At 38.7% G+C, this 24,733-nt stretch overlaps 1 protein-coding gene across 2 annotated transcripts in view; it reads right to left on the reverse strand.

Annotated features, from left to right (window-relative positions):
• Positions 1-2,400: 2,400 nt before the first annotated feature.
• LOC137078978 (ankyrin repeat and SAM domain-containing protein 1A-like) overlaps positions 2,401-24,733 on the reverse strand; it is a 65,217-nt gene continuing 42,884 nt past the window's right edge. For both annotated transcript variants that reach the window (XM_067446856.1, XM_067446857.1), the window contains 8 exons: positions 23,024-23,131; positions 21,466-21,630; positions 21,249-21,386; positions 21,038-21,109; positions 18,699-18,785; positions 17,763-17,900; positions 15,009-15,176; positions 2,401-6,867 (listed from right to left, as the gene is read on the reverse strand). In XM_067446856.1, the coding sequence (XP_067302957.1) occupies positions 6,757-6,867; positions 15,009-15,176; positions 17,763-17,900; positions 18,699-18,785; positions 21,038-21,109; positions 21,249-21,386; positions 21,466-21,630; positions 23,024-23,131 (987 nt within the window). In that variant the 3' untranslated portion in view covers positions 2,401-6,756. The remainder of the gene's footprint in view (positions 6,868-15,008; positions 15,177-17,762; positions 17,901-18,698; positions 18,786-21,037; positions 21,110-21,248; positions 21,387-21,465; positions 21,631-23,023; positions 23,132-24,733) is intronic.

Raw genomic sequence — 24,733 nt, forward strand, 5'->3', positions numbered from 1 at the left:
ACTATATAAACACACACACACACACAAAATACAAGTGATGTTTCATCCACAGTCATGTTGTCATTGGCATCCCAACATTCCTTTCTGTTTGGCATCCGACACACTGGTCAGCTAAAGGGAGACATACACACACAGGGATTAAAACAAATCAAACAAATAAAATGTGGGATCTAGTTAACACGCTAATACCATTTACAACGCATATGAGAAAAGAAGAGGTGAGAAAAGAAACATGCTGTAACAATCACTTTCCCCCACAAAATCTTCCCCGCTTTAGACCCTAAAGAGTGCACTGGCTAATGATATTTTAGCCTTTTTGAATATATTTAGGATATTTTATTTAGAAATCATATTAAAGCTAACGCGTTAACGCATGGTTTAATTTTTCCAGTTTAACGCATTGAAAATATTTAAAAGCAGCTTTTTTTTTTTTCATTCTTTGGCAAGCGTAACATCACATGATCACGCTCTTATTCATGCAAATGCTTTTAAACCATTCAAGCGCGACAAGACAAAAGAGAACGAGCTGTCTGTGAATGTCCTGTCTGTGTGACACACACAACGCACAGAAAGACGTGCGCCAGTATTATGCGCACAAACCAGAATCAGAGAGTATTCTCATAAGTGCACCTTATATTAGTTAAATAATATCTTAAATTAACTTAAAAATGAGATGCGCGTGACAGCGCGTCAGTCATGTTCGGCGGCGGCAGATCTTAAAGTGACAGCAGCCTAATAAACCAGTTACTGTGATGTCTGTCATTAATGTCAATCAAAGAACAAAGGTGGCAGAGAACATTTTAGCTTTAATAAGCAGCATTAATCCATATTTAATTTATCATTTATGCAGTGCAGACTGTTTGATAGCTTCATTCAATTTCTGTATATTTCTGGCCACGGGTAAATATGACATTTATTATAATGGGTTTATGTGAAAATTGTTTTAAGTTCACTTCAACTTAAAGTTGTTATATTTTTGAGGCATAATAAATGTTAAAACATGTAACCGATGGATTATTCAGTTATTGAATTGCACTGTAATGTTGAATGGCTATAATTAATGTTTAAAATTGGGTTGGGGTAGAGGAATCATATTCATAGAGACATCAGTAGCAGAATTAGCATCAGCGATACTGGCCTTCATTCCTAAAAAGATGCAAATATTTAAAATATTGCCTTTATGTCTTTTAATTGAGATTAATCATGAATAATCACAGGAAATTTTGTTTATTAATCCAGTTAATTTTTGTTTTAAATCAATAGAAAGCACTAAATCATTCATTATCATTAGCTGATGTATGTGCTGCCCAGTCCCAGCCAACTGAATAATCAATAATATTCTTGCTGAATATCCTGTTTCACTCAGAAATACATCAGATTAAAATGGGATACTAATGATGGTGACTTCAATACATATACACTATAAACTACACTCACCTAAAGGATTATTAGGAACACCACACTAATACTGTGTTTGACCCCCTTTCGCCTTCAGAACTGCCTTAATTCTACGTGCCATTGATTCAACAAGGTGCTGAAAGCATTCTTTAGAAATGTTGGCCCATATTGATAGGATAGCATCTTGCAGTTGATGGAGATTTGTGGGATGCACATCCAGGGCATGAAGCTCCCGTTCCACCACATCCCAAAGATGCTCTATTGGGTTGAGATCTGGTGACTGTTTTGAATGGTGAATCTGGTGAACCAATTTGAAATGATTCGAGCTTTGTGACATGGTGCATTATCCTGCTGGAAGTAGCCATCAGAGGATGGGTACATGGTGGTCATAAAGGGATGGACATGGTCAGAAACAATGCTCAGGTAGGCTGTGGCATTTAAACGATGCCCAATTGCCACTAAAGGGCCTAAAGTGTGCCAAGAAAACATCCCCACACCATTACACCACCACCACCAGCCTGCACAGTGGTAACAAGGCATGATGGATCCATGTTCTCATTCTGTTTACGCCAAATTCTGACTCTACCATCTGAATGTCCCAACAGAAATCGAGACTCATCAGACCAGGCAACATTTTTCCAGTCTTCAACTGTCCAATTTTGGTGAGCTTGTGCAAATTGTAGCCTCTTTTTCCTCTTTGCAGTGGAGATGAGTGGTACCCGGTGGGGTCTTCTGCTGTTGTCGCCCATCCGCCTCAAGGTTGTGTGTGTTGTGGCTTCACAAATGCTTTGCTGCATACCTCGGTTGTAACGAGTGATTATTTCAGTCAAAGTTGCTCTTCTATCAGCTTGAATCAGTCGGCCCATTCTCCTCTGACCTCTCGCATCAACAAGGCATTTCCGCCCACAGGACTGCCTCATACTGGATGTTTTTCCCTTTTCACACCATTCTTTCTAAACCCTAGAAATGGTTGTGCGTGAAAATCCCAGTAACTGAGCAGACTGTTAAATACTCAGACCGGCCCGTCTGGCACCAACAACCATGCCACGCTCAAAATTGCTTAAATCACCTTTCTTTCCCATTCTGATATTCAGTTTGGAGTTCAGGAGATTGTCTGGGCGAGGACCACACCCCTAAATACATTGAAGCAACTGCCATGTGATTGGTTGATTCGATGATTGCTTTAATGAGAAATTGAGCAGGTGTTCCTAATAATCCTTTAGGTGAGTGTATATTGTTCTCTTTGTATATTATTCATTGAGTTTTTAGTTAGCTTGCTAACCGATCATAAATTTAAGAACAGATTTGTTGCGCAGATTTAAAGACTGCAGGAGTTGCTGAATGTCAGAGCCGGTCTGCAGACAAGTTGGACAGATTTAATTGAAAATCACGTAGTAAATCACCATTCTAGTCATCGGAGCAGATTTTGAAACTCACATGGTTTTCTTCTTTCATTATTTCTTTGCGAGAGGTAATAATTTTTCTACACAGCTCTGTAAAATACTTGACTCTGAACAGATTGTGTATTTTGTACGTTTAATGGCTGAAACAAAGTATAACTGACCGTTGTCTGAGGCAAAATATTTCCTGCTAGCTTCATGTGTCTCCACGCAAACGTTCTCAGATGATTACTGTACATAATTAATCTGTCATGTCTACACTGTAAAAAAATATTGTTGGTTTAACTTAAAAATGTTTATTATTTTAAAAAGATAATACAAATACAAATTGATACAATAAAGCAAATTGGTTTAATAAATAGAAACTCAAAATATTATTGCATCTAAACCACATAAAAAATTTGATAAATCATGAAAGTAGCGCAATTTGGCATGTTTCACTGCGTCTTCACAAATAAAACACACAATTACCCAATATGCTAACAAAATCTTTTAATAATATTTAAATAGAAGTTGTCGGTTCTCAAAAATGTCTCCCTGGTTTTCGCCGTGCATTGTGGGACTTTTTAGGGAAGCGATCGTTTCAGTGCACTGAAAGGATTTTGCGATTGAGAGCGCACTTAAAATGTCGGACTCTGATCGATGCTAGCCCTTGGGGTCCAAAGGGATGGGATTTTGAGGAGAGAACTTAATAATGCACGGAGGAAGAAGCAGATGGACGTAAAGGGAAAGATTGCGAGATTCCTTTCAGGATAAAGAGAGAGAGAGCAGCAGGTAATACAGGGAGATTTTAGACGAGACAAGATGCTGATCATAGGTCAATAAACACAACTTTATCCTTTATACTCATCTCTCTATAACTGTTCTTACTGTAAAAGGATTGAACAAATAATACTGGCTGCCAGTGTGTCGTCATATGAAAGCTAATTTCTGCCACACACACAAAAAAAATGCTTGGATAAATGGAAATTACAAGATTTTAAGTTCATATTCATAAGATAATTAAGAGATTAAAAAGTAAATCATGAGATAAAAGTTACATTTCGCTCAATTTCAACTCTTTGAGAACATGATTTCAGCTTTTCATATCATTTATGATTTAGTAAGTCAAAATACTTTTGATTAGTCGAAGTTAGTACATCAGTTTCAACAATTTCGACTCTACACAATTATTGCATACTACCTCATAAATATGATATCAAAGCTGAAATTATGAGATCATGAGGTCAACTTTTGATTTACCAAAGCATTTTTTTTATTTTTGTGGCGGATGGGCTTCCATATAATCATGATATATGCAGTGACATTTCGTTTTCCCCCTGATACATATTTGTAAATGCATGATTGCATGAGAATCTTTAAGGCTTGTGAAGAATATATGAGCATAATTCCACCTTTAAATCCCTAAGACAAGAAAAAGACAAAACAGCATTTCTAACCCTCAATGGCATTTGATCTTGGACGAACACACGTTTGCTACAACACCGATTTTTATCTGCTTGTGCATGTACCACCTGATCAAGTCTACAATGAGCAGTCCATCATTTTACTTTGATTCCTTGACATCAGACACATTTTGATCTGGCGATCTGGTTGGTTTAGACATTTAGGCCCAGCCTGGTCTGTTAACTCAGACTAAAGACAACACATCATGTCACAGTGCTAAACGCAAATCGATATACTGGCAGAAAAATTGCCTTTACAGTGAGGTACTTCAATCCCAATTCAATTACCTTCTAATGTACTTAAGGAAGCTTTTGCCGGCTGTCTAGTGTCCCGTCGGTATGTTAGGATGGAGAGTATCATCGTTTAGATGTGCATAGTAACATAATAGGACTAATAATGAGCCATCTAGTCCTCACAGTCCATAATAACATTTTTAGATGCCAGTACAGTAAGCTAAAGGATCTGCAAACAATGCTTCACATCTGATAACCTACTCGCACTTTCCATGAAAAAGGGCACAGATTGGGGCTTGACCCTTAAGGTGAACCTGATTTCAACAAGTGCAGCGTTCCTAGATCAACATCTTTGTTTATCCTGAAAGAACCAATCAGATTTGTGGGACAAGTTTACCGTATATGTCAAGTTTAGACTTACACCCAGGGTTAGGTGCTTCTACAGCAGTGTTATTCACCATCATTTCCCTCTGATTTTAGGGATAACTTATGGGTAGGGTTAGGTTTCGGGGGTAGGACAACATTTTCAGACAACAAGGTCGTTCCAGGAGCATGTCTGTCTTAGTAAAATCACGGTGAGCAAAATGTAAAGAGTTAGTTCCCACAAAAATGAATATTCTGTCATGAGTTACTCACCCTCATGTCATTTCCAAACCCATAAGACTTCACAAATGAAGATCTTTTTGATGAAATCTGAGTGATTTCTGTCCCTCCATTGACAGTATACGCAACTACCACTTTCAGACCATAGTCAGGTAGTACAGACATTAGGGCTGCACAATTAATCATATTTTAATCGCGATAACGATAATCACGATAAACCTTGGGGGTTTGCAACGGCATGGAGTGCGAAATTGTTGACAGAATATAAATTCTTGGGTGAAATATCCTTTAAACAATAAGTCTTTTTTTTGCTTTGTAGCAAAGGAAAGGAGGTGCTTAACCTTCATAAAACTTTGTCCCTCCACCTCAGGAGGTCAAACTAATTATTATATGCTTATTATAAGATTATTATATTAATATTACTATTTTTTATATGACTTCCTAACTGTTGGGACATGTCTGAATAGTTTAAAAAACAGATTTTTGTGGTGTGTGTGCTTCAAAAATATAATACAATTATAAAAATAAAAAAAGCCTCACTCAGTAAGTCCTGGTGAGTTTTTGGTTTGTGGTTATTCATAAACTTACCATAAGTTAAAGAAATCTGTTTAATTATTGTTTCTTACAGTACCTTTGGTAACAGGGTTGAACAGTTGAAGTTGGCAAACACAGTCAATAATAATTTGCTTAAAAAACAGAAAATTAAATACCCATAATGCTGTAGAAAAGGTCCAAATGATTTTTTAAATACCTAAAACACTGCACTCAATTGTGGGATAACTAAATATGTTTTTAAGGTAATTAATTAACATAATTAATAGGTAAGATATGCTTTAAGTTAATTAAAACACTGCTATTTGAACTGTTGGATACAGCTGTCCATGCAGTGTTATTTTTCATCATATGTAATGTGCCTTTATTGCTTAAAAAAATGACAAGACTCCAAAATGTACCATAATCATGGAAAGTGCCTTTAACGTCATCCTTGGCGGTGCTTTTTTGATTTGATGCTACGTTTAGTGAAGTCCAGGCGTTTAAGCTCAAACTGAAGAGGAGGAAGAGGAAGTCTTCATCAGTGTCTCATTGCGGCCGACGCCTGGCAGAGACGAGCACCACAGAAGGGAGGAAGAGAAAGAAAAACTAGTTAAGAGGAATAAACCTGTCAGTGTGAAGGATGGAGGTAGAGTCCTTTGAGCAGAATGGAGTAGGAAATGTTAGTTTCTTCAGGTTTGAGACAAGAAGGTTAAATGACAGTACTGATGAGATGTTCTGGTCCTCTTATACTTTGGTTTCGGGCCAGTTACGATACGACTACAGGCTCCTGAAAGTGGGCGCCATTACCTGCACGAACTTAAAGGGCTACGTCAGGACAGAAAACCGTGAGGACGGTGGGAAACGCGTTAGTTCGAGCGAGATTGGAGGATTGTTTCAGCCGACTAAGGCCTCAGGAGAGGGTTGTTGGACAGCCAGAGCAGAACTAGGCTTCGGGACTGTGCGAGACAGACGGAGAGAAGAAGAAGGTGAATGGATAGGTGGCTTCCGTGTGGAGGAGAGCGAGGAGGAAGGAGTTCGGTCATGTCGGCAAGGGGAGGTCAGAGTCTATCTAGAGAGTGAAGGCACAGAGCAAAAGGAAAAGGTGTGAGGGGGGGCGGGACGTGGAGGAGAGGAACGTCCAATCAGAATATGGTGGTCTCGTACTTGGTGCTGACGGTGCGTTTGGGGTCTTTGGAGTCCAGGATCCAGGACGCACTGCTCTGACCGTGAGCGTCCACCTCCAGCGCCTCCACCTGAAAGAGAAGATTGTCGAAGAACCATCAATACCACTGAGCTTATACGAAACACTACAGATACGTTTAGGAGAGATTCGGGTCAGGTTTCCTTCACAGGAACATCACTGCTTCCAAAGAAGACCCAAAGCTTCTCGGTTAAAAACAACAACATTTGCGATTGGAAAAGAAAAGTTGCGATATGGCTAGGAACTACACGCTCATTCCTGCGTAATAATCAAGGAACTGAGAGTATAGTTCCTAGCCATATCGATCAAGAAAATTGCAACTTTTCATTTTCCGTCGGTCTTAGTACACAATGTAACAATACACATCACAACATGTAAATTGGAAAAGGCTAGATGAAGCCTTTTATCATAACCTCCAGTGTTTGTGCTAAGCTAGGCTAGCTGTGGGAGCGTCTGACAGAGGTACGGCACAGACGGAGATGAGAATGGTATTTATGGACTTATCTAACTCTGGGGGATACGGTGAATACGCTAAAGTCCCAAAAGAGTTCCTTTAATAAGCAGTTATACTAAGTACATATAATGTTCATGGAGAACAGGACTGTAAAATAGTGCTATCAGTCTTTTGTTTTTTGACAAGTGTATGCAACCCAGAATATTCCTTTACAAAATATTAAAAATAGAAAATCTTTAGGACCCAATATTACATCTAAATACAGTTGAAAGGTTTGGGGTCAGAACATTTTTTAAAGAAGTCTATTCTGCTCACCAAGACTCCATTTACTAAATAAATAAAACATTGTGATATTGTGAATTATTATCATTATTTTTTTTACTTTATAACAACCATTTTCTAAGTGAATATATTGTAAAATGTAATTTATTCCTGTGATCAAAGCTGAATGTTCAGCATCATTACTCCAGTCTTCAGTGTCACATGATCCTCCAGAAATCATTCTGATATGAGTTGATGATCAAGAAACATTTATTATTATCATTGTTATAAAAACAGCTGTGATGCTTCATATTTCTCTGGAAACGATGATCCATTTTTCCCCCCTGCAGGAGAGATTCTTCTTAGAGAGAAGTATGTAATCTATGGGTGGATATATATGTATGTGTGTGTGTGTGTGTGTGTGTGTGTGTGTGTGTGTGTGTCAAAGCTGTAAAATCGATTAATCTCAACTAAAATAAAAACAAATCCACAATAAAAGTTAGTGTGTATATACATATATATGTCTGGAAAAAATGAATAAGTGGTCTAAATTTTTTCGAGCTGTGTGTGTGTGTGTATGTATGTATGTATGTATGTATGTATGTATGTATGTATGTATGTATGTATGTATATATATATATATATATATATATATATATATATATATATAATATGAATTATATAAATATAGACACAAATGAGTGTATTTATATATAGGCCTAGATAATAATTATACACAGTACACACAATGTAAACACACCTTTATTTTGGATTTGATTCAATTTAATTGAGACTAATCGATTTGACAGCTCCAATTCATATAATATACACAGTGCTTTGGAGCCCCCTGCTGGTACCTCCATTTATATACAGTACATGCGGAGCACCAGCAGGGGGCTCTAAAGCACTGTGTAGTCAAATCAAAAACTACTCAGACACCAGATAATTTTTTTACTAGTGTGTGCAGGACACTATACAGGTCCTTCTCAAAAAAATAGCATATAGTGATAAAGTTCATTATTTTCCATAATGTAATGATACAAATTACACTTTCATATATTTTAGATTCATTGCACACCAACTGAAATATTTCAGGTCTTTTATTGTTTTAATACTGATGATTTTGGCATACAGCTCATGAAAACCCAAAATTCATGTCTCAAAAAAATAGCATATTTCATCCGACCAATAAAAGAAAAGTGTTTTTAATACAAAAAAGTCAACCTTCAAATAGTTATGTTCAGTTATGCACTCAATACTTGGTGGGGAATCCTTTTGCAGAAATGACTGCTTCAGTGCAGCGTGGCATGGAGGCGATCAGCCTGTGGCACTGCTGAGGTGTTATGGAGGCCCAGGATGCTTCGATAGCGGCCTTAAGCTCATCCAGAGTGTTGGGTCTTGCGTCTCTCAACTTTCTCTTCACAATATCCCACAGATTCTCTATGGGGTTCAGGTCAGGAGAGTTGGCAGGCCAATTGAGCACAGTAATACCATGGTCAGTAAACCATTTACCAGTGGTTTTGGCACTGTGAGCAGGTGCCAGGTCGTGCTGAAAAACCAAATCTTCATCTCCATAAAGCTTTTCAGCAGATGGAAGCATGAAGTGCTCCAAAATCTCCTGATAGCTAGCTGCATTGACCCTGCCCTTGATAAAACACAGTGGACCAACACCAGCAGCTGACATGGCACCCCAGACCATCACTGACTGTGGGTACTTGACACTGGACTTCAGGCATTTTGGCATTTCCTTCTCCCCAGTCTTCCTCCAGACTCTGGCACCTCGATTTCCGAATGACATGCCAAATTTGCTTTCATCTGAAAAAAGTACTTTGGACCACTGAGCAACAGTCCAGTGCTGCTTCTCTGTAGCCCAAACGTGGCTTGACCTGGGGAATGCGGCACCTGTAGCCCATTTCCTGCACACGCCTGTGCACGGCGGCTCTGGATGTTTCTACTCCAGACTCAGTCCCCACTGCTTCCACAGGTCCCCCAAGGTCTGGAATCGGTCCTTCTCCACAATCTTCCTCAGGGTCCGGTCACCTCTTCTCGTTGTGCAGTGTTTTCTGCCACACTTTTTCCTTCCCACAGACTTCCCACTGAGGTGCCTTGATACAGCACTCTGGGAACAGCCTATTCGTTCAGAGATTTCTTTCTGTGTCTTACCCTCTCGCTTGAGGTGTCAATGATGGCCTTCTGGACAGCAGTCAGGTCGGCAGTCTTACCCATGATTGCGGTTTTGAGTAATGAACCAGGCTGGGAGTTTTTAAAAGCCTCAGGAATCTTTTGCAGGTGTTTAGAGTTAATTAGTTGATTCAGATGATTAGGTTAAGAGCTCGTTTAGAGAACCTTTTCATGATATGCTAATTTGTTGAGACAGGAATGTTGGGTTTTCATGAGCTGTTTGCCAAAATCATCAGTAATAAAACAATAAAAGACCTGAAATATTTCAGTTGGTGTGCAATGAATCTAAAATATATGAAAGTTCAATTTTTATCATTACATTACGGAAAATAATGAACTTTATCACAATATGCTAATTTTTTGAGGACCTGTAGTTCATTAATGTAACTGAGGATAGCAAAATAAAGTAAAATGTGATGTATTATACCCAAAAATTCTTTATACAGTGCCTACCAGTAAGATGTATACAAATTTGGGATCAAACTTATTCAGACACTTTGACCTGACCATGTTTTGCTGAAGTGTTTTTTATCTTTAATTGCTTAATGCTACGCTTTATACCACAGACTGTACAAAATGAAGCATTGCTTTACCATTGGTTGATCTAAATTGGTATCATCTAATTGTGCACTTAAATTGAACAGCTGACTGATTGATTGTAATCCATTACATAACTTTCTATCAGTTACCTGACATTAATATAAATGTATTTTCATATTACAGTTTAACTCTGAATTATTGTCGTACCTTATTACAATTTCTGACACTATAGCAAATAAACTGATAATGTCAAAAAATGTTGAAGGTGTCTGAATACATTTTGGTTTGACTGTATTTGTCAAAGCACTGGTACAAAAAAACGGTTATATTACAGCAAACGTGGACAAGATATGGATCTGCCAGTAAGTCAGAAAGAGAGGAACCATGGGAATTGGAGCTATTGAAGTGACAATACGAATAAAGGAGAAAGATGGCAACTGAGCAATGGAAAGTGTAAAGAATTAGAACAAGAATACAGCAAGCTGAAGCTGAATTGAGAGACGTCTAAACACTACAACTATTCAGCCCCTTTGAACTTTGCGACCTTTTGCCACATTTCAGGCTTCAAACATAAAGATATAAAACTGTATTTTTTGTGAAGAATCAACAACAAGTGGGACACAATCATGAAGTGGAATGACATTTATTGGATATTTCAAACTTTTTTAACAAATCAAAAACTTAAATATTGGGCGTGCAAAATTATTCGGCCCCCTTAAGTTAATACTTTGTTGCGCCACCTTTTGCTGCGATTTCAGCTGTAAGTCGCTTGGGGTATGTCTCTATCAGTTTTGCACATCGAGAGACTGAAATTTTTGACCATTCCTCCTGCAGAACAGCTCGAGCTCAGTGAGGTTGGATGGAGAGCGTTTGTGAACAGCAGTTTTCAGTTCTTTCCACAGATTCTCATTTGGATTCAGGTCTGGACTTTGACTTGGCCATTCTAACACCTGGATATGTTTATTTTTGAACCATTCCATTGTAGATTTTGCTTTATGTTTTGGATCATTGTCTTGTTGGAAGACAAATCTCCGTCCCAGTCTCAGGTCTTTTGCAGACTCCATCAGGTTTTCTTCCAGAATGGTCCTGTATTTGGCTCCATCCATCTTCCCATCAATTTTAACCATCTTCCCTGTCCCTTCTGAAGAAAAGCAGGCCCAAACCATGATGCTGCCACCACCATGTTTGACAGTGGGGATGGTGTGTTCAGGGTGATGAGCTGTGCTGCTTTTATGGCAAACATAACGTTTTACATTGTTGCCAAAAAGTTCAATTTTGGTTTCATCTGACCAGAGCACTTCTTCTACATGTTTGGTGTGTCTCCCAGGTGGCTTGTGGCAAACATTAAACGACACTTTTTTTCTTCTTGCCACTCTTCCAGAAAGGCCAGATTTGTGCAGTATACAACTGATTGTTGTCCTATAGACAGAGTCTCCCACCTCAGCTGTAGATCTCTGCAGTTTCTCCAGAGTGATCATGGGCCTCTTGGCTGCATCTCTGATCCGTCTTCTCCTTGTATGAGCTGAAAGTTTAGAGGGACGGCCAGGTCTTGGTAGATTTGCAGTGGTCTGATACTCCTTCCATTTCAATATTATCGCTTGCACAGTGCTCCTTTGGATGTTTAAAGCTTGGGAAATCTTTTTGCATCCAAATCCGGCTTTAAACTTCTCCACAACAGTATCTCGGACCTGCCTGGTGTGTTCCTTGTTCTTCATTATGCTCTCTGCGCTTTAAACGGACCTCTGAGACTATCACAGTGCAGGTGCATTTATACGGAGACTTGATTACACGCAGGTGGATTCTATTTATCATCATTAGTCATTTAGGTCAACATTGGATCATTCAGAGATCTTCACTGAACTTCTGGAGAGAGTTTGCTGCACTGAAAGTAAAGGGGCCGAATAATTTTGCACGCCCAATTTTTCAGTTTTTGATTTGTTAAAAAAAGTTTGAAATATCCAATAAATTTCATTCCACTTCATGATTGTTTCCCACTTGTTGTTGATTCTTCGCAAAAAATTACAGTTTTATATCTTTATGTTTGAAGCCTGAAATGTGGCAAAAGGTCGCAAAGTTCAAGGGGGCCGAATACTTTCGCAAGGCACTGTGTGTGTGTATATATATATATATATATATATATATATATATATATTTATTTACAGTGGCAGCTTAAAGATGTAGCCTACAGGAGCATTTAAGTATGAAATTGAATGAATAAATGTAGGCTAAAATTAAAACTACATAGTCGTTAATATACAACATTGATTTAAAGCTACTGTATTAAAAGTTTTTTTATTATTATTCATGAGCAGTGAGTGATTTTCTGTCTTTTGTTAGACTTAACAAAATTGTTAAAGCTACACTGTGTAACTTTTTTAGTTCATTCTTAGCTAAAAACACTTAGTTCTTTCAAAATATGTGCTCATTAATGTATATTTACTTCTTTCGAGTAATAAAGTATTATCGTAAGTTTATAATATGCCATTGAAAACACATACAGGTGAGGGGTTCGAATGCCGGTCGCCATGTTGCCCCTCCATCTTTAAGTACATTAGCCAAAGAAGGACATTCCTGTAAATTCAAGCTCCGCCTTTCCCGTTTTAACACTCGATGGCACTGTGTCGAATGCGAAGAGGGGGATTGCCATGTTAATCTTGGACTAAATCGGCCACCGTAGGAGTTAAAACAAAATCAGAATTGAGAGAAACAGAAACAGTTTTTAGTTTTAGCTATTTAAGGGGGATATCTGTGTGTGCAGGTGACTATTACTGTGCATAATTATTAGGCAACTTAACAAAAAACAAATTTATACCCATTTCAATTATTTATTTTTACCAGTGAAACCAATATAACATCTCAACATTCACAAATATACATTTCTGACATTCAAAAACCAAACAAAAACAAATCAGTGACCAATATAGCCACCTTTCTTTGCAAGGACACTCAAAAGCCTGCCATCCATGGATTCTGTCACTGTTTTGATCTGTTCACCATCAACATTGCGTGCAGCAGCAACCACAGCCTCCCAGACACTGTTCAGAGAGGTGTACTGTTTTCCCTCCTTGTAAATCGCACATTTGATGATGGACCACAGGTTCTCAATGGGGTTCAGATCAGGTGAACAAGGAGGCCATATCATTAGATTTTCTTCTTTTATACCCTTTCTTGCCAGCCACGCTGTGGAGTACTTGGACGCATGTGATGGAGCATTGTCCTGCATGAAAATCATGTTTTTCTTGAAGGATGCAGACTTCTTCCTGTACCACTGCTTGAAGAAGGTGTCTTCCAGAAACTGGCAGTAGGACTGGGAGTTGAGCTTGACTCCATCCTCAACCGAAAAGGCCCCACAAGCTCATCTTTGATGATACCAGCCCAAACCAGTACTCCACCTCCACCTTGCTGGCGTCTGAGTCGGACTGGAGCTCTCTGCTCTTTACCAATCCAGCCACGGGCCCATCCATCTGGCCCATCAAGACTCACTCTCATTTCATCAGTCCATAAAACCTTAGAAAAATCAGTCTTGAGATATTTCTTGGCCCAGTCTTGACGTTTCAGCTTGTGTGTCTTGTTCAGTGGTGGTCGACTTTCTGCCTTTCTTACCTTGGCCATGTCTCTGAGTAGTGCACACCTTGTGCTTTTGGGCACTCCAGTGATGTTGCAGCTCTGAAATATGGCCAAACTGGTGGCAAGTGGCATCTTGGCAGCTGCACGCTTGACTTTTCTCAGTTCACGGGCAGTTATTTTGCGCCTTGGTTTTTCCACACGCTTCTTGCGACCCTGTTGACTATTTTGAATGAAACGCTTGATTGTTCGATGATCACGCTTCAGAAGCTTGGCTATTTTAAGACTGCTGCATCCCTCTGCAATATATCTCACTATTTTGGACTTTTCTGAGCCAGTCAAGTCCTTCTTTTGACCCATTTTGCCAAAGGAAAGGAAGTTGCCTAATAATTATGCACACCTGATATAGGGTGTTTATGTCATTAGACCACACCCCTTCTCATTACAGAGATGCACATCACCTAATATGCTTAACTGCTATACAGCTTGGAGTAAGACAACATGCATAACGAGGATGATGTGGTTAAAATACTCATCTGCCTAATAATTCTGCACTCCCTGTATTTGCTCATATCAGAGCGTAGACTCAGAGGCACACACAAAAAGAGCCGAAATAAACAGAGAAAAATATTTCAAACGTAGAGAAATGGAAATAATTAGTTAAATGCAAAACCGAAAACAAAACAAAAAACATTTACCAGCGCGTATTGAACAGTGAATGCCATACCAAACAGTTCATTATTATATTGAGTATTGTGGCATCCCTAGTATAGTTATCTTTTACTCTTTGCATGCATGTTCATATTCTGGCTAAAAATACGCCCTGTTTACTCCAGGTATTCAGAAGCATTTCGGTTGATTGGATCACAAGTGGACAATGCTAAATACAGTTTTGAGTGTTTTGAGCTGGTCCACTTTCGACCAATAAACATTCGACAAGGATTGCTTTCCAAATGTAAACGCTTATGTGGTCGAATGTGTTCCAGCAGCCACAAACGAGCATCTGCTCTCTGCCGACTGACCTAATGCGGAAACATACGGGATTTAAGCGCTGTCGGCTGAAGACCCAAGTTTGTTTTCGAAGAGGAAAACCGTACCAAGATGGAAAGAGACCATCTGACTGACATGTAAACCGAAACATAAATTCTAATATTTAACCTTTTGTTTGTATGTATGCGTGTGCGCTCTCTCACCCCTGACTTGCGCATGCTCCCTCGTGGTTTGGGCACGGGCCTGCTGCTCTTGGTCTCGATGACCTCGGCCGTGCTCTGCTGCTGTCTGGTCCTCTGGGCCTGCAGTGCCAGCTGATAGGCCACCTCAAACGCCTGTCCCAGCGTCAGAATGATCTCATAGGTCAGGTTCTGTCAGGGAGGTGGAGACGCAGTAATTAGCGATGATGAAGGAGTGCTTAAACAGCTATTAAGAAATTATCAAATAGTTCAAATGACCTCAATCCGTCTTCAGACTTTCTTAAACAGCCTCATCAACTGAGTCATACATCAATACATTTCTACAAGCCTCCACCATTATACTGCACTTAGAGGCATTTTAACTCGTATAACAAGCTTAGTTATGTCAAGTAGTGTAATGATGAGCAGCTCTTCATATAATTGCACATTAAAAAGGGCATTTTTATCTTTTCTAATCTTGGTCAAAAAGAAACGTTGCAACAGGGAACATAAAAATGATTCAGAAAGAAACAGGGTTTGTAACTTCAGCCTGTGTCTGTTTCTTCACAACAAGCTTTTGAAGATCCAGAATTGCGAATATAACATGGTCTATAATTAAAGGGACAGTTCACCCCAAAATGAAAATGTGATGTTTATCTGCTGACCCTCAGGGCATTCAAGATGTAGGGGTGTTTGTTTCTTCAGTAGAACACAAATGAAGATTTTCAACTCCAACCGTTGCCGTATAATGCGTGTCAATGGGGTGTATTTCTATGAGAGACTATGAGAGTACAAAACACTATGAGAGTTTTAAAAAATTAAACACAGCGGCTCATGGCGACACATTGATGTCTTAAGACACACAACTATCGGTTTCTGCGAGAAACCCAACAGTATGTTATTTTTTTACCTCATATCAGACGAATCTCATCTAGTGATTCCAACACCATTACTTCCGTCCAATAAGGTCAAAATCCCAGCACGATCATAGATATATTTACATAGATCCCTCATTCAATCGATCCACGCAGGCACTAATAAGGAATCGATATATATATATATATATATATATATAAAACGCATAAACTGATAGTTTAGTGTCTTAAGACATCAATGTGTAATGTGTTTCGCCATGAGCCGCTGTGTTTAATATGGATTTGTATGTCTGTTTTTTTACTCTGACAGTGACTCTCATAGAAATACACCCCATTGACATTCATTATACGGCAACGGTTGGAGTTGAAAATCTTCATTTGTGTTTTACTGAAGAAACAAAAAATCTCGGACATCTCGGACGCCCTGAGGGTCAGCAGGTAAATGTCACATTTTCATTTTTGGGTGAACTATCCCTTTAACATTATTTGATGTTATTTGGCAAAAAAAAAAAAAAATGGCAGGCCTTATTTCTTTGTTCTGTAATGAATTTATTGAATGTAAATGATTAAAGCAGCAGTTTGTGTAGATAAACTCTGCGCGGTCAGATGCATCTATGGCTACGTTCAGACTGCAGGTAAATGTGACCCAAAATCCAATTTGCTCACACGTGACTCGTGTTTTTCTCATGACAGTGTGAACAGCACAAGCCACATGGTATCTGATCTTTTCAATTGTGCCACTTCTATAAGTGGTTCTAAATACGAAACAGGTGTGATGTTTTGCAATGTGAACAGCTATACAAAATAAAAACTGAGCAATAAATCTGAATTGAGCACTCGCAGTGCGGACGTAGCCTCAGATTGCAGGAAAATGTGTTCACCCAAAAATGAAAATTCAGTCATTAATTGCTCTCCCTAATGTCGTTGGACACCCGTAAGACCTCCGTTCATCTTCAGACACAGATGAAGATATTAGTGTTGAAATCTGACGGCTCAGAAAGGCCTTCATTGACACCAATGTCATTTCCTCTCTCAAGATCCATAAAGGCACTAAAGACGACGATACAAAGCCCATCTCACTACAGCGGCTCTACAATCATTTTATGAAGCGAGGAAAAACGAAATAATTTCAAAACAAAGTTTAGAACGGTTATGAATCAGCGTATCGATTCATGATTCAGCCCATCACTATACAAGTCATTATTTAGTTGTTTTTTCGACACTAAAACTATTCTCGTTGCTCTTAAACTCATAAGTAAAAACTTGTAGCCATTTATTAATCACCTGAATAGTCAATTTTCAGCTCTAATAATTGCTTGATTTATGAACTATTAAATGGATTGTTCATTTCAGCTTTACTTGAGTCTGGCTGTAAGTATTGAAGGTCTACTGTGTGTGTCTGCATCATTTAAGCAACTGTATGATCATTGTCATTTTAATGGGCTGCTGCTCACAATCTCTCCTATAAAACTCTTTGTGATACTATCAGAGTCCTGGCGCACGGCCCACAGCGCTCCGCACACCACAGAGAGAGAGACTATCCAGAAAAATGACTATGAGCAGTGTAGTCTCAGCTTCAGAAGACACGCCAGCGGACTGGCCGAACAGAGACGCTGCGATGGCCAAACCCCTCTCGCGCAAGAAGAACGCCGGCGTGTTCACAAGCGCTTATCAGGATTGACCAAACGCTGGACTTTCAAAAGCTCGTGAAGCATAAGTTCTGTAAATCGACACACACAGCCGAGAACCTCCCTCACACACACACACACACACACACACACACACACACACACACACACACACACACACACACACACACACACACACACACACACACACACACACACACACACACACACACACACAGACACACACAGCGTAATGGTGGTCGTGAGTGTCTCACCACGTCTACGGTGCTGAACACGTGGCAGTAATGATGGCTGCTCTGCAGATCTTTAGTGATGTAAGCAAAGGTACAGAGGTCCTCTGGGTCCTGAGCCGCACACGAGATGTTACGGATCTCATGTTCGGCGATGATGTTCTGCACACACAAAACCAAGACGACATTAGGAAACAGAGCTTCAGCAACAATCACGGGGACACACACACCCACCCACGTAAAAATAACAATTGCAGTCTTTCAAAAAGCATGTGAAATAATAAACAAAGCAATGTAGTCGTCAAAATTATCTTTTTATTTATTTATACATATCGATACTGAAATATTTGCTTCAGATGAGTATTTTTGCTGTTACATGACTTCAATTCCGGCATGGGATGGCACATTAATTTAATAATTCCCGCAGATTTAAGCCCCTCTTAGCACTAAATTCAGTTCTTTTCCGCTGCTTATTGTGCTTAATCAAATACACAGGAAATAAGAATGGCGGTCTAAGCGAGTGTTCATGTAAACACTGTCAGTTCAGTTTTAAGTGAACATAAACAGTTGAGAAAGAAACCGCATGTGCAACAGTGTAATGGATCCGTGCGTCAGCTCTTAAAGTGACAGCAGCCTAATATCCCTGCTGCTAAATTATGAGATAATATTAAAAATGTCTAAATGTCGTTTTTCCTCATGGTATCGAAGTCAAAAAAGTGGCCAGTGAAAAGGCTGAGTGGCTAGTAAGTTTGGAAAGCCACTAGCCACAGTGTCTGGTGAGCAAAAAAAAAGCCCCGCAAAGTTGGCTAAGAGTAACAATAATTGCAGATTAACGTCAATGCAGTGTCTACGGAATCAAAACAATATTGGAAACTCAGATGAATATAATTAAGTATGATTTCAGACACCCGTGACCTTTAGCAATGCGAAAATGACAGCAGAGGACGATGATGTCATCACCTTGTTGGCGGCATCGATGAATTTCACGCCCTTGTATGTGATGGAGAGGACGATGGTGGGGATCTTCCTCATCTGTTCTGTCGACCTCTGAGAGAGAATTATAGAAGGGCTGTCAATGTGTTTTTCAACATATAGGGTGAATATAATGCCCCAAATATTTCATTACCATTTAGATATAACACTGTTAACCATCAGGAAACTTAGTAATCTGGTAAGTTTGTGCACAATGGGATCATATATATATATATATATATATATATATATATATATATATTTTTTTTTAAATAAATAAATGCAAGGGGATTCATTTTAAGGGCAAAGTGCAGCATAGCTGGGAATCACGACTTTTAAGTTTGTTGCTCATTAGTCTTCAGTTTCGCTCAGTCACTGGCATTCATAGCCCTGTCAAAATAAAAGTCTGACATCCTGTCAAAATAAACGTCTAATAAGATGTCAAAATAAAAGTCTAATAAGATGTCAAAATAAATCTGCCGCTGTCAAAATAAGTCTGACATGCTGTCAAAATAAAAGTCTGACACGCTGTCAAAATAAAAGTCTGACACGCTGTCAAAATAAAAGTCTGACACGTCCTGCTTCTGATACGGTGACCAAAACTAAAAAACGTATCGACTGAAAAAAAAATAAAAAGGGCAAATGTCGTCCAGCATATCAGTCGACCACTCATTTTGTCCCAAAGTTCTCGTCGCTGTAAAACAGAAGTTCTCAGTTTAAGAGCTTGGGATTCACTAGTGGGCTTCAGCAAACATCCAAGACTTCACAGTATATACATTATGGATGTCCCGAGCCGATTATGGCGGCAATTAAGCATTTTTGCTTTGACATAAAATGATTGGTATCCACTATTCTAAGCCAGATCCTATATTTTCTGCCAGCTGTCACACAGGTGTTGTGAAGTAGGTGGCGGTGTGCACCTTCAAGTGGATTTGCCAACCGCCATTAAAAGGCGAAGCTCAAATCCATGTGTGAATGAGGATTGCGTCACAAACACACAGTACATACAGTTTGATTTGCCGTCAGACTATCTGAGACGTTGTTGCCATAATAAAAACACCAAAAATTGTGGTCAAAGTAGTAGAAAACCACTGCTTATTTTTTTTTAATCTTTAACCATACATTTTTAAATAATTAAAGATATTATTAAAGACTAGTATTTAAGATTTTTTTATAATAACTTTTATTATTGTTGTTTTAATTTTTACTATTATTATTATTATGAAAAATGTGCTTAGTTTATTTTCTTCATGTAAAGTATATTTTATATTTATTTATTTTGTAAATTTGAGGTGAAATAGGACCAGTTTTATTGTAAGATTTACCAATAGAACGTGAAAAAATTTAAAGGACATAACTTAAAGGCACAATATGTAAGAATTTTGGATTAAAATATCTAAAACCCACTAGAACAGTGTTATATATTTTGTACTTACATTATCCCAAATGTTTCCAAAAATGTTTAAATCCAGAGAAATAATCAATTCTAAACAGTGACATCATCTCCATGTTCCCCTCGACTTCCGAAAACCCAAACACGCTTTAAAATATTATGCGTTTTATTAGACAGGTGAGCAATTGATTGGATCATTCATGGACAGAAAACGAATCATTGTTCTCCAGCTCAACACAATTAGTCTTATTGTATAGAGAGTCCCATGTTTTACCATGCCTAATATCGCTCTAGCTCACTGCTCGTCTGCTCCCTGTTCCGTGCTCGTCTCTCATTAGCAATGTTTCAGTGGCAGTAACACTAATAATAATAATAATCTGATACATTAGCTCATCCATGAATATGATTTCTGCCCGAGTCCACCGTCTGTAGAGGCGTAGACAACACCTCCATGATTCCATGAAATCAAACTTTGTTTTGAATTAGTGACCTCTAGTGGTGAAAATTACATATTGTGCCTTTAAATGCTCTTCTTTTATCATTTACCAAGTAAAGAAAACATGTGTTGTGTTTTTCTTCTTCTCTGGCAGGGTCTTTTGATTAAGTTTCACTGCTCAATCTGACTACATCTCTGCACAGATTGGCTGAGCAAACAGTTATGCTTAATTATTTAATTAAACTGAACGCACAATGAACAAACCTGCAATCAGTCTCATTTTCCACTTTCTGGAGAGACCTATGCATATATTATGAAACTGCCCTTTTTTTTGCGCTAGTGTCCTGTAGAGGACTCGCATGGGTGGCATTTTTCCCTGACAGTGCTGCTTGCTGCCCGTTCCAAAATATAATGATAATCTCAGCGTCCTGGCATGATGGCTCACAGGAGACCTTGAGCTCTCACTGGCTGGAGTGAACTCACTCTGAGAACACCTACCCTCATTTTAGCGCAGGCGTCCTGCGTCGACTCCGTTCCTCTTAGCTCTTTAATGAGCATTGAGCCGAGATACTGCAGAACCAGAGACGGGACAAAAACACAGAGAGACAGATGTCAGTTGATCTGGCAAAATCGCATCCTCCAAATCAAGGTTTAGGATGATTTCAATATGAATTATGATTTTATATAGAGGAGCTGATAGAAATATTACATTGGCCTCATAACCGCACGATTCAAAGATGAGCTTCTCAGGCTGGTGGTGCCAGTTCTGGACCGGTGTGTACGGAGCCGCCAGACTCGGGGGCCGTAGGGTCAGACGAGGCTCCCGCTGACGTTCCTCATATTTATCCTTTAGGGAGGAAGAACTGTTTTAGGATAAACCGACAACATTGAGCAGAACCAGAAGGAAACGGCTGAGTTAGACTCACTTGTGGTTGCGGCCTGTCATTGGGCCGCTGTCGGGCCATGTCATACTCGGAGTCGGGTCCTCTCCTCCTCCCAGAGTCCCCGGCGGGTAACAGAGGATCCATAGAACGGGTGTAGGAGTCTGAGTGACTGAGAGGAGACGAGGTCTGGGACACGAGATCCTGACACTGCAAAAGAAGCGTTCAATGAGGGCGAGCAGCCAAACAGAAAGATGTGCTTCCTCATGAATAAATGAATGAATGAATGAATGAATGCATGCATGAATGAATGAATGAGAGAGAAAGAGAGAGAGAGAGAGAGAGAGAGAGAGAGAGAGAGAGAGAGAGAGAGAGAGAGAGAGAGAGAGAGAGAGAGAGAGAGAGAGAGAGAGAGATGCACTTTGTTATAGACTATAATCAAGGCTGATGCCAGATTTCAGAGGGACAGAAGTAGCCTGTTCAATAAGGCAAACTGTTCTACCTGGGTGTCAGTGGAGGAAATTACATAGCAGACGCATTTTTACAATTCATAGAGAACTAACTTTTTTTCCCCCATTATATTTATTTTTAATTCAATTTTACTTTATTTTTTAAATAATATTTAACTTTATTTTTAATAAAATTCCTTTATTTTTAATAAAATTGTACTTTATACTTTAATACATTTTTATTTTATTTTAAATACAATTTAACTTTATTTGTAATACAATTTTCCTTTATTTATTAAATACAATTTTCCTTTAATAAAAAAATAAAATTTTAAATAATATTTTTAATAAAATTTACTTTTTAATAAAATTGTACTTTATATTTATACATTATTATTATTATTATTACTTTATTTTTAATACATTTTTACTTTATTTTGTATAAAATTATTTTAATAAATTTTTACTTTATTTTTAATAGATTTTTAATGTATTTTTTACTTAATTTTTTAATAAAATTTTACTTATTTTTAAAAATATTTTATTAAATAAAATTTTACTTTATTTAAAAAATAAAATTATACTTTATTTTTTTAATAAAATTCGACTTTATTTTTAATAAAATTCTACTTTATTTTTTACTAAAATTGCATTTCTATTTTTAATTAAATACATTTTATTGTACTTTATTTAAAATGAAATCCATTTTTAGACTATAGTAAGCTTAAAGAGGTGAGTGCATAATTTAAAGGTCCTTGGTGAGATATGAGCGGTTTGACATTTTTGAATTATGAACATTATGGGCTAATTCACACCGCACAGACAAACAAGTTGGCTATTGGGTTTAGAATTGTATAAAAATAATTCATGTTCACACTGCCCCGACACACACACACACACACACACACACACACACATACACACACACACACAAACACTGATTGAACATGTTCAGTCGGGTGAAAACAAACCCTGATTAATGGCACCAGGGGTGTAACACGTATTCGACAAATCTCAACAAACGTGTTGGTCTGCGTGGTGCGAATAGTCAACTAAAATTACATGTGTTGACAAATCACATATCAGTAAAATAGACTTAAATTAATCAATATGTCATGACAAAATATTTAAGAGACTAAAACTGCAGCTCTTACTCTGATCTGAGAGAGGCGGGGTGGCTTGACTGGCGGCTCCTCATACGGCCGTTCTGCCAACGAGGCAATAATCCTTTTCCTGTGGCCCAACAACGTGATCTTCAGCACCTGCATAAACACAAATAATGTCCATGTTATTGTCATTCATCAGCTCGGAAAAAAATAAAGGTTATGCATTGACGTCAGTTTCCCGCCGGAACGCCCCCTCAGCCCGACTGAGTGGCAGAAGAAACAAACGGTCATCAGTTTAAACTAAAGGTTGGACTCGATATTGTGTTCCTTACAACCAGTGGTGTAGTCTACGTGATACGCAGGTATACGCCATATACCCACTAGGAAAGGACAAGGATTTCCGTATACCCACTAAAAAAAGCGTGAGGATACGTAAAAATATCGTTTTGTGACAGAACTTTCATTCATAAATTCACCACGTGTGTGTTGCGAACACAGACTGCGGTTGCGATTGCGAATCACTAACGTTTTTGACTCTTTGAGTGTTTTCGGAAGCCTGCCCCTAAAGCTACAGCAGCTTCGCGTGACACTTCAGCTGTAGCAGATGACACGGACGTTGCTGAAAATTTTTTTCAGCAACTTTTCTGCACTTTGATCAATTATTCGCTGCATCCTGATTTTTACACCGAGCGCATCTCTGCAGTCTGAGCGCGATGCACTGAAGCTCACTCGCTCATATCTGAGGTAAATCATGAACACTATTACCGCTTACATTACAGGTTTTATTGAACTAAATACATTGCAATAGGCCAAAACGAATACGCAGTTTACTTTTCTAAACAAAAGCGCTCCAAGTCCGTGTTTCTCACACTGTTCGTGTGAATCGCGGCGCAGTTCTGCACACACACACAAAATACCGGCAGTTCAATGAGGGACGCGCATCTCTTAAAGGGGCCGCGCTATATTCCTCCTCCAGGTATGGTGTGGTTCTGGTGCGCTGCCAGGTCCGCATGACAGCTTTCACATTACCAATTTTTCATAAGAACTGTGCCCTGTTCTGAACTAAACTGCCAGTGTAAAAACTCTGAAACTCAGAAGACAACAATCTTCAAGACACAGTAAAGATATCATGTATAACGGATTGGCACCTCAAAATAATGTGTGTGTGTGTGTGTGTGTGTGGGGGGGGGGGGGGGGACAGTATACTCTCTACAAAAATCTAGACTACACCACTGCTTACAACTAACAAAGATACATGGATACTGACGTGCAGTCAGGAATCGTGTTCCCTGACACTTATGTGAGCCTGATTTCTGATTTCAGTCTCTACCTATAATTACTTTTGTTTAATACAAACTATTCAAGCAACTATCACAAACTGTGCCTCACTTGAAAGCTAAAACACAAAAGATTCGTGTTCTGAACTCGTTTTTGCAATAAATACAGCAGAGAGGAAAGGGTTAAATGAATGCTAAAGCATTAGCTATTTAAACACTAGCATAATAAACGCGGTACTCATCTTTCATCTCATATTGTGCGGATCAGATCGGACCAAACATGTCCGTGTAAGAGTTAATCCAAAACAACAGAAAAATAAGGAAAAAAAAAAATCCTCCGTTGTTTGCACGAGCGTATTGCGTTCAGTGTAATCAATCATGCCCATTTTCAATAAAATATCAAATCATTATTCGGACGATCTCCCCTGTACTGTGGACTGATCCTCTCATCTTAAAGAGGTCTCTCTCCTTCAATCACAGG

The sequence above is a fragment of the Pseudorasbora parva genome, chromosome 6 (assembly GCF_024679245.1).
Source record: "Pseudorasbora parva isolate DD20220531a chromosome 6, ASM2467924v1, whole genome shotgun sequence".
Lineage (NCBI taxonomy): Eukaryota > Metazoa > Chordata > Actinopteri > Cypriniformes > Gobionidae > Pseudorasbora > Pseudorasbora parva.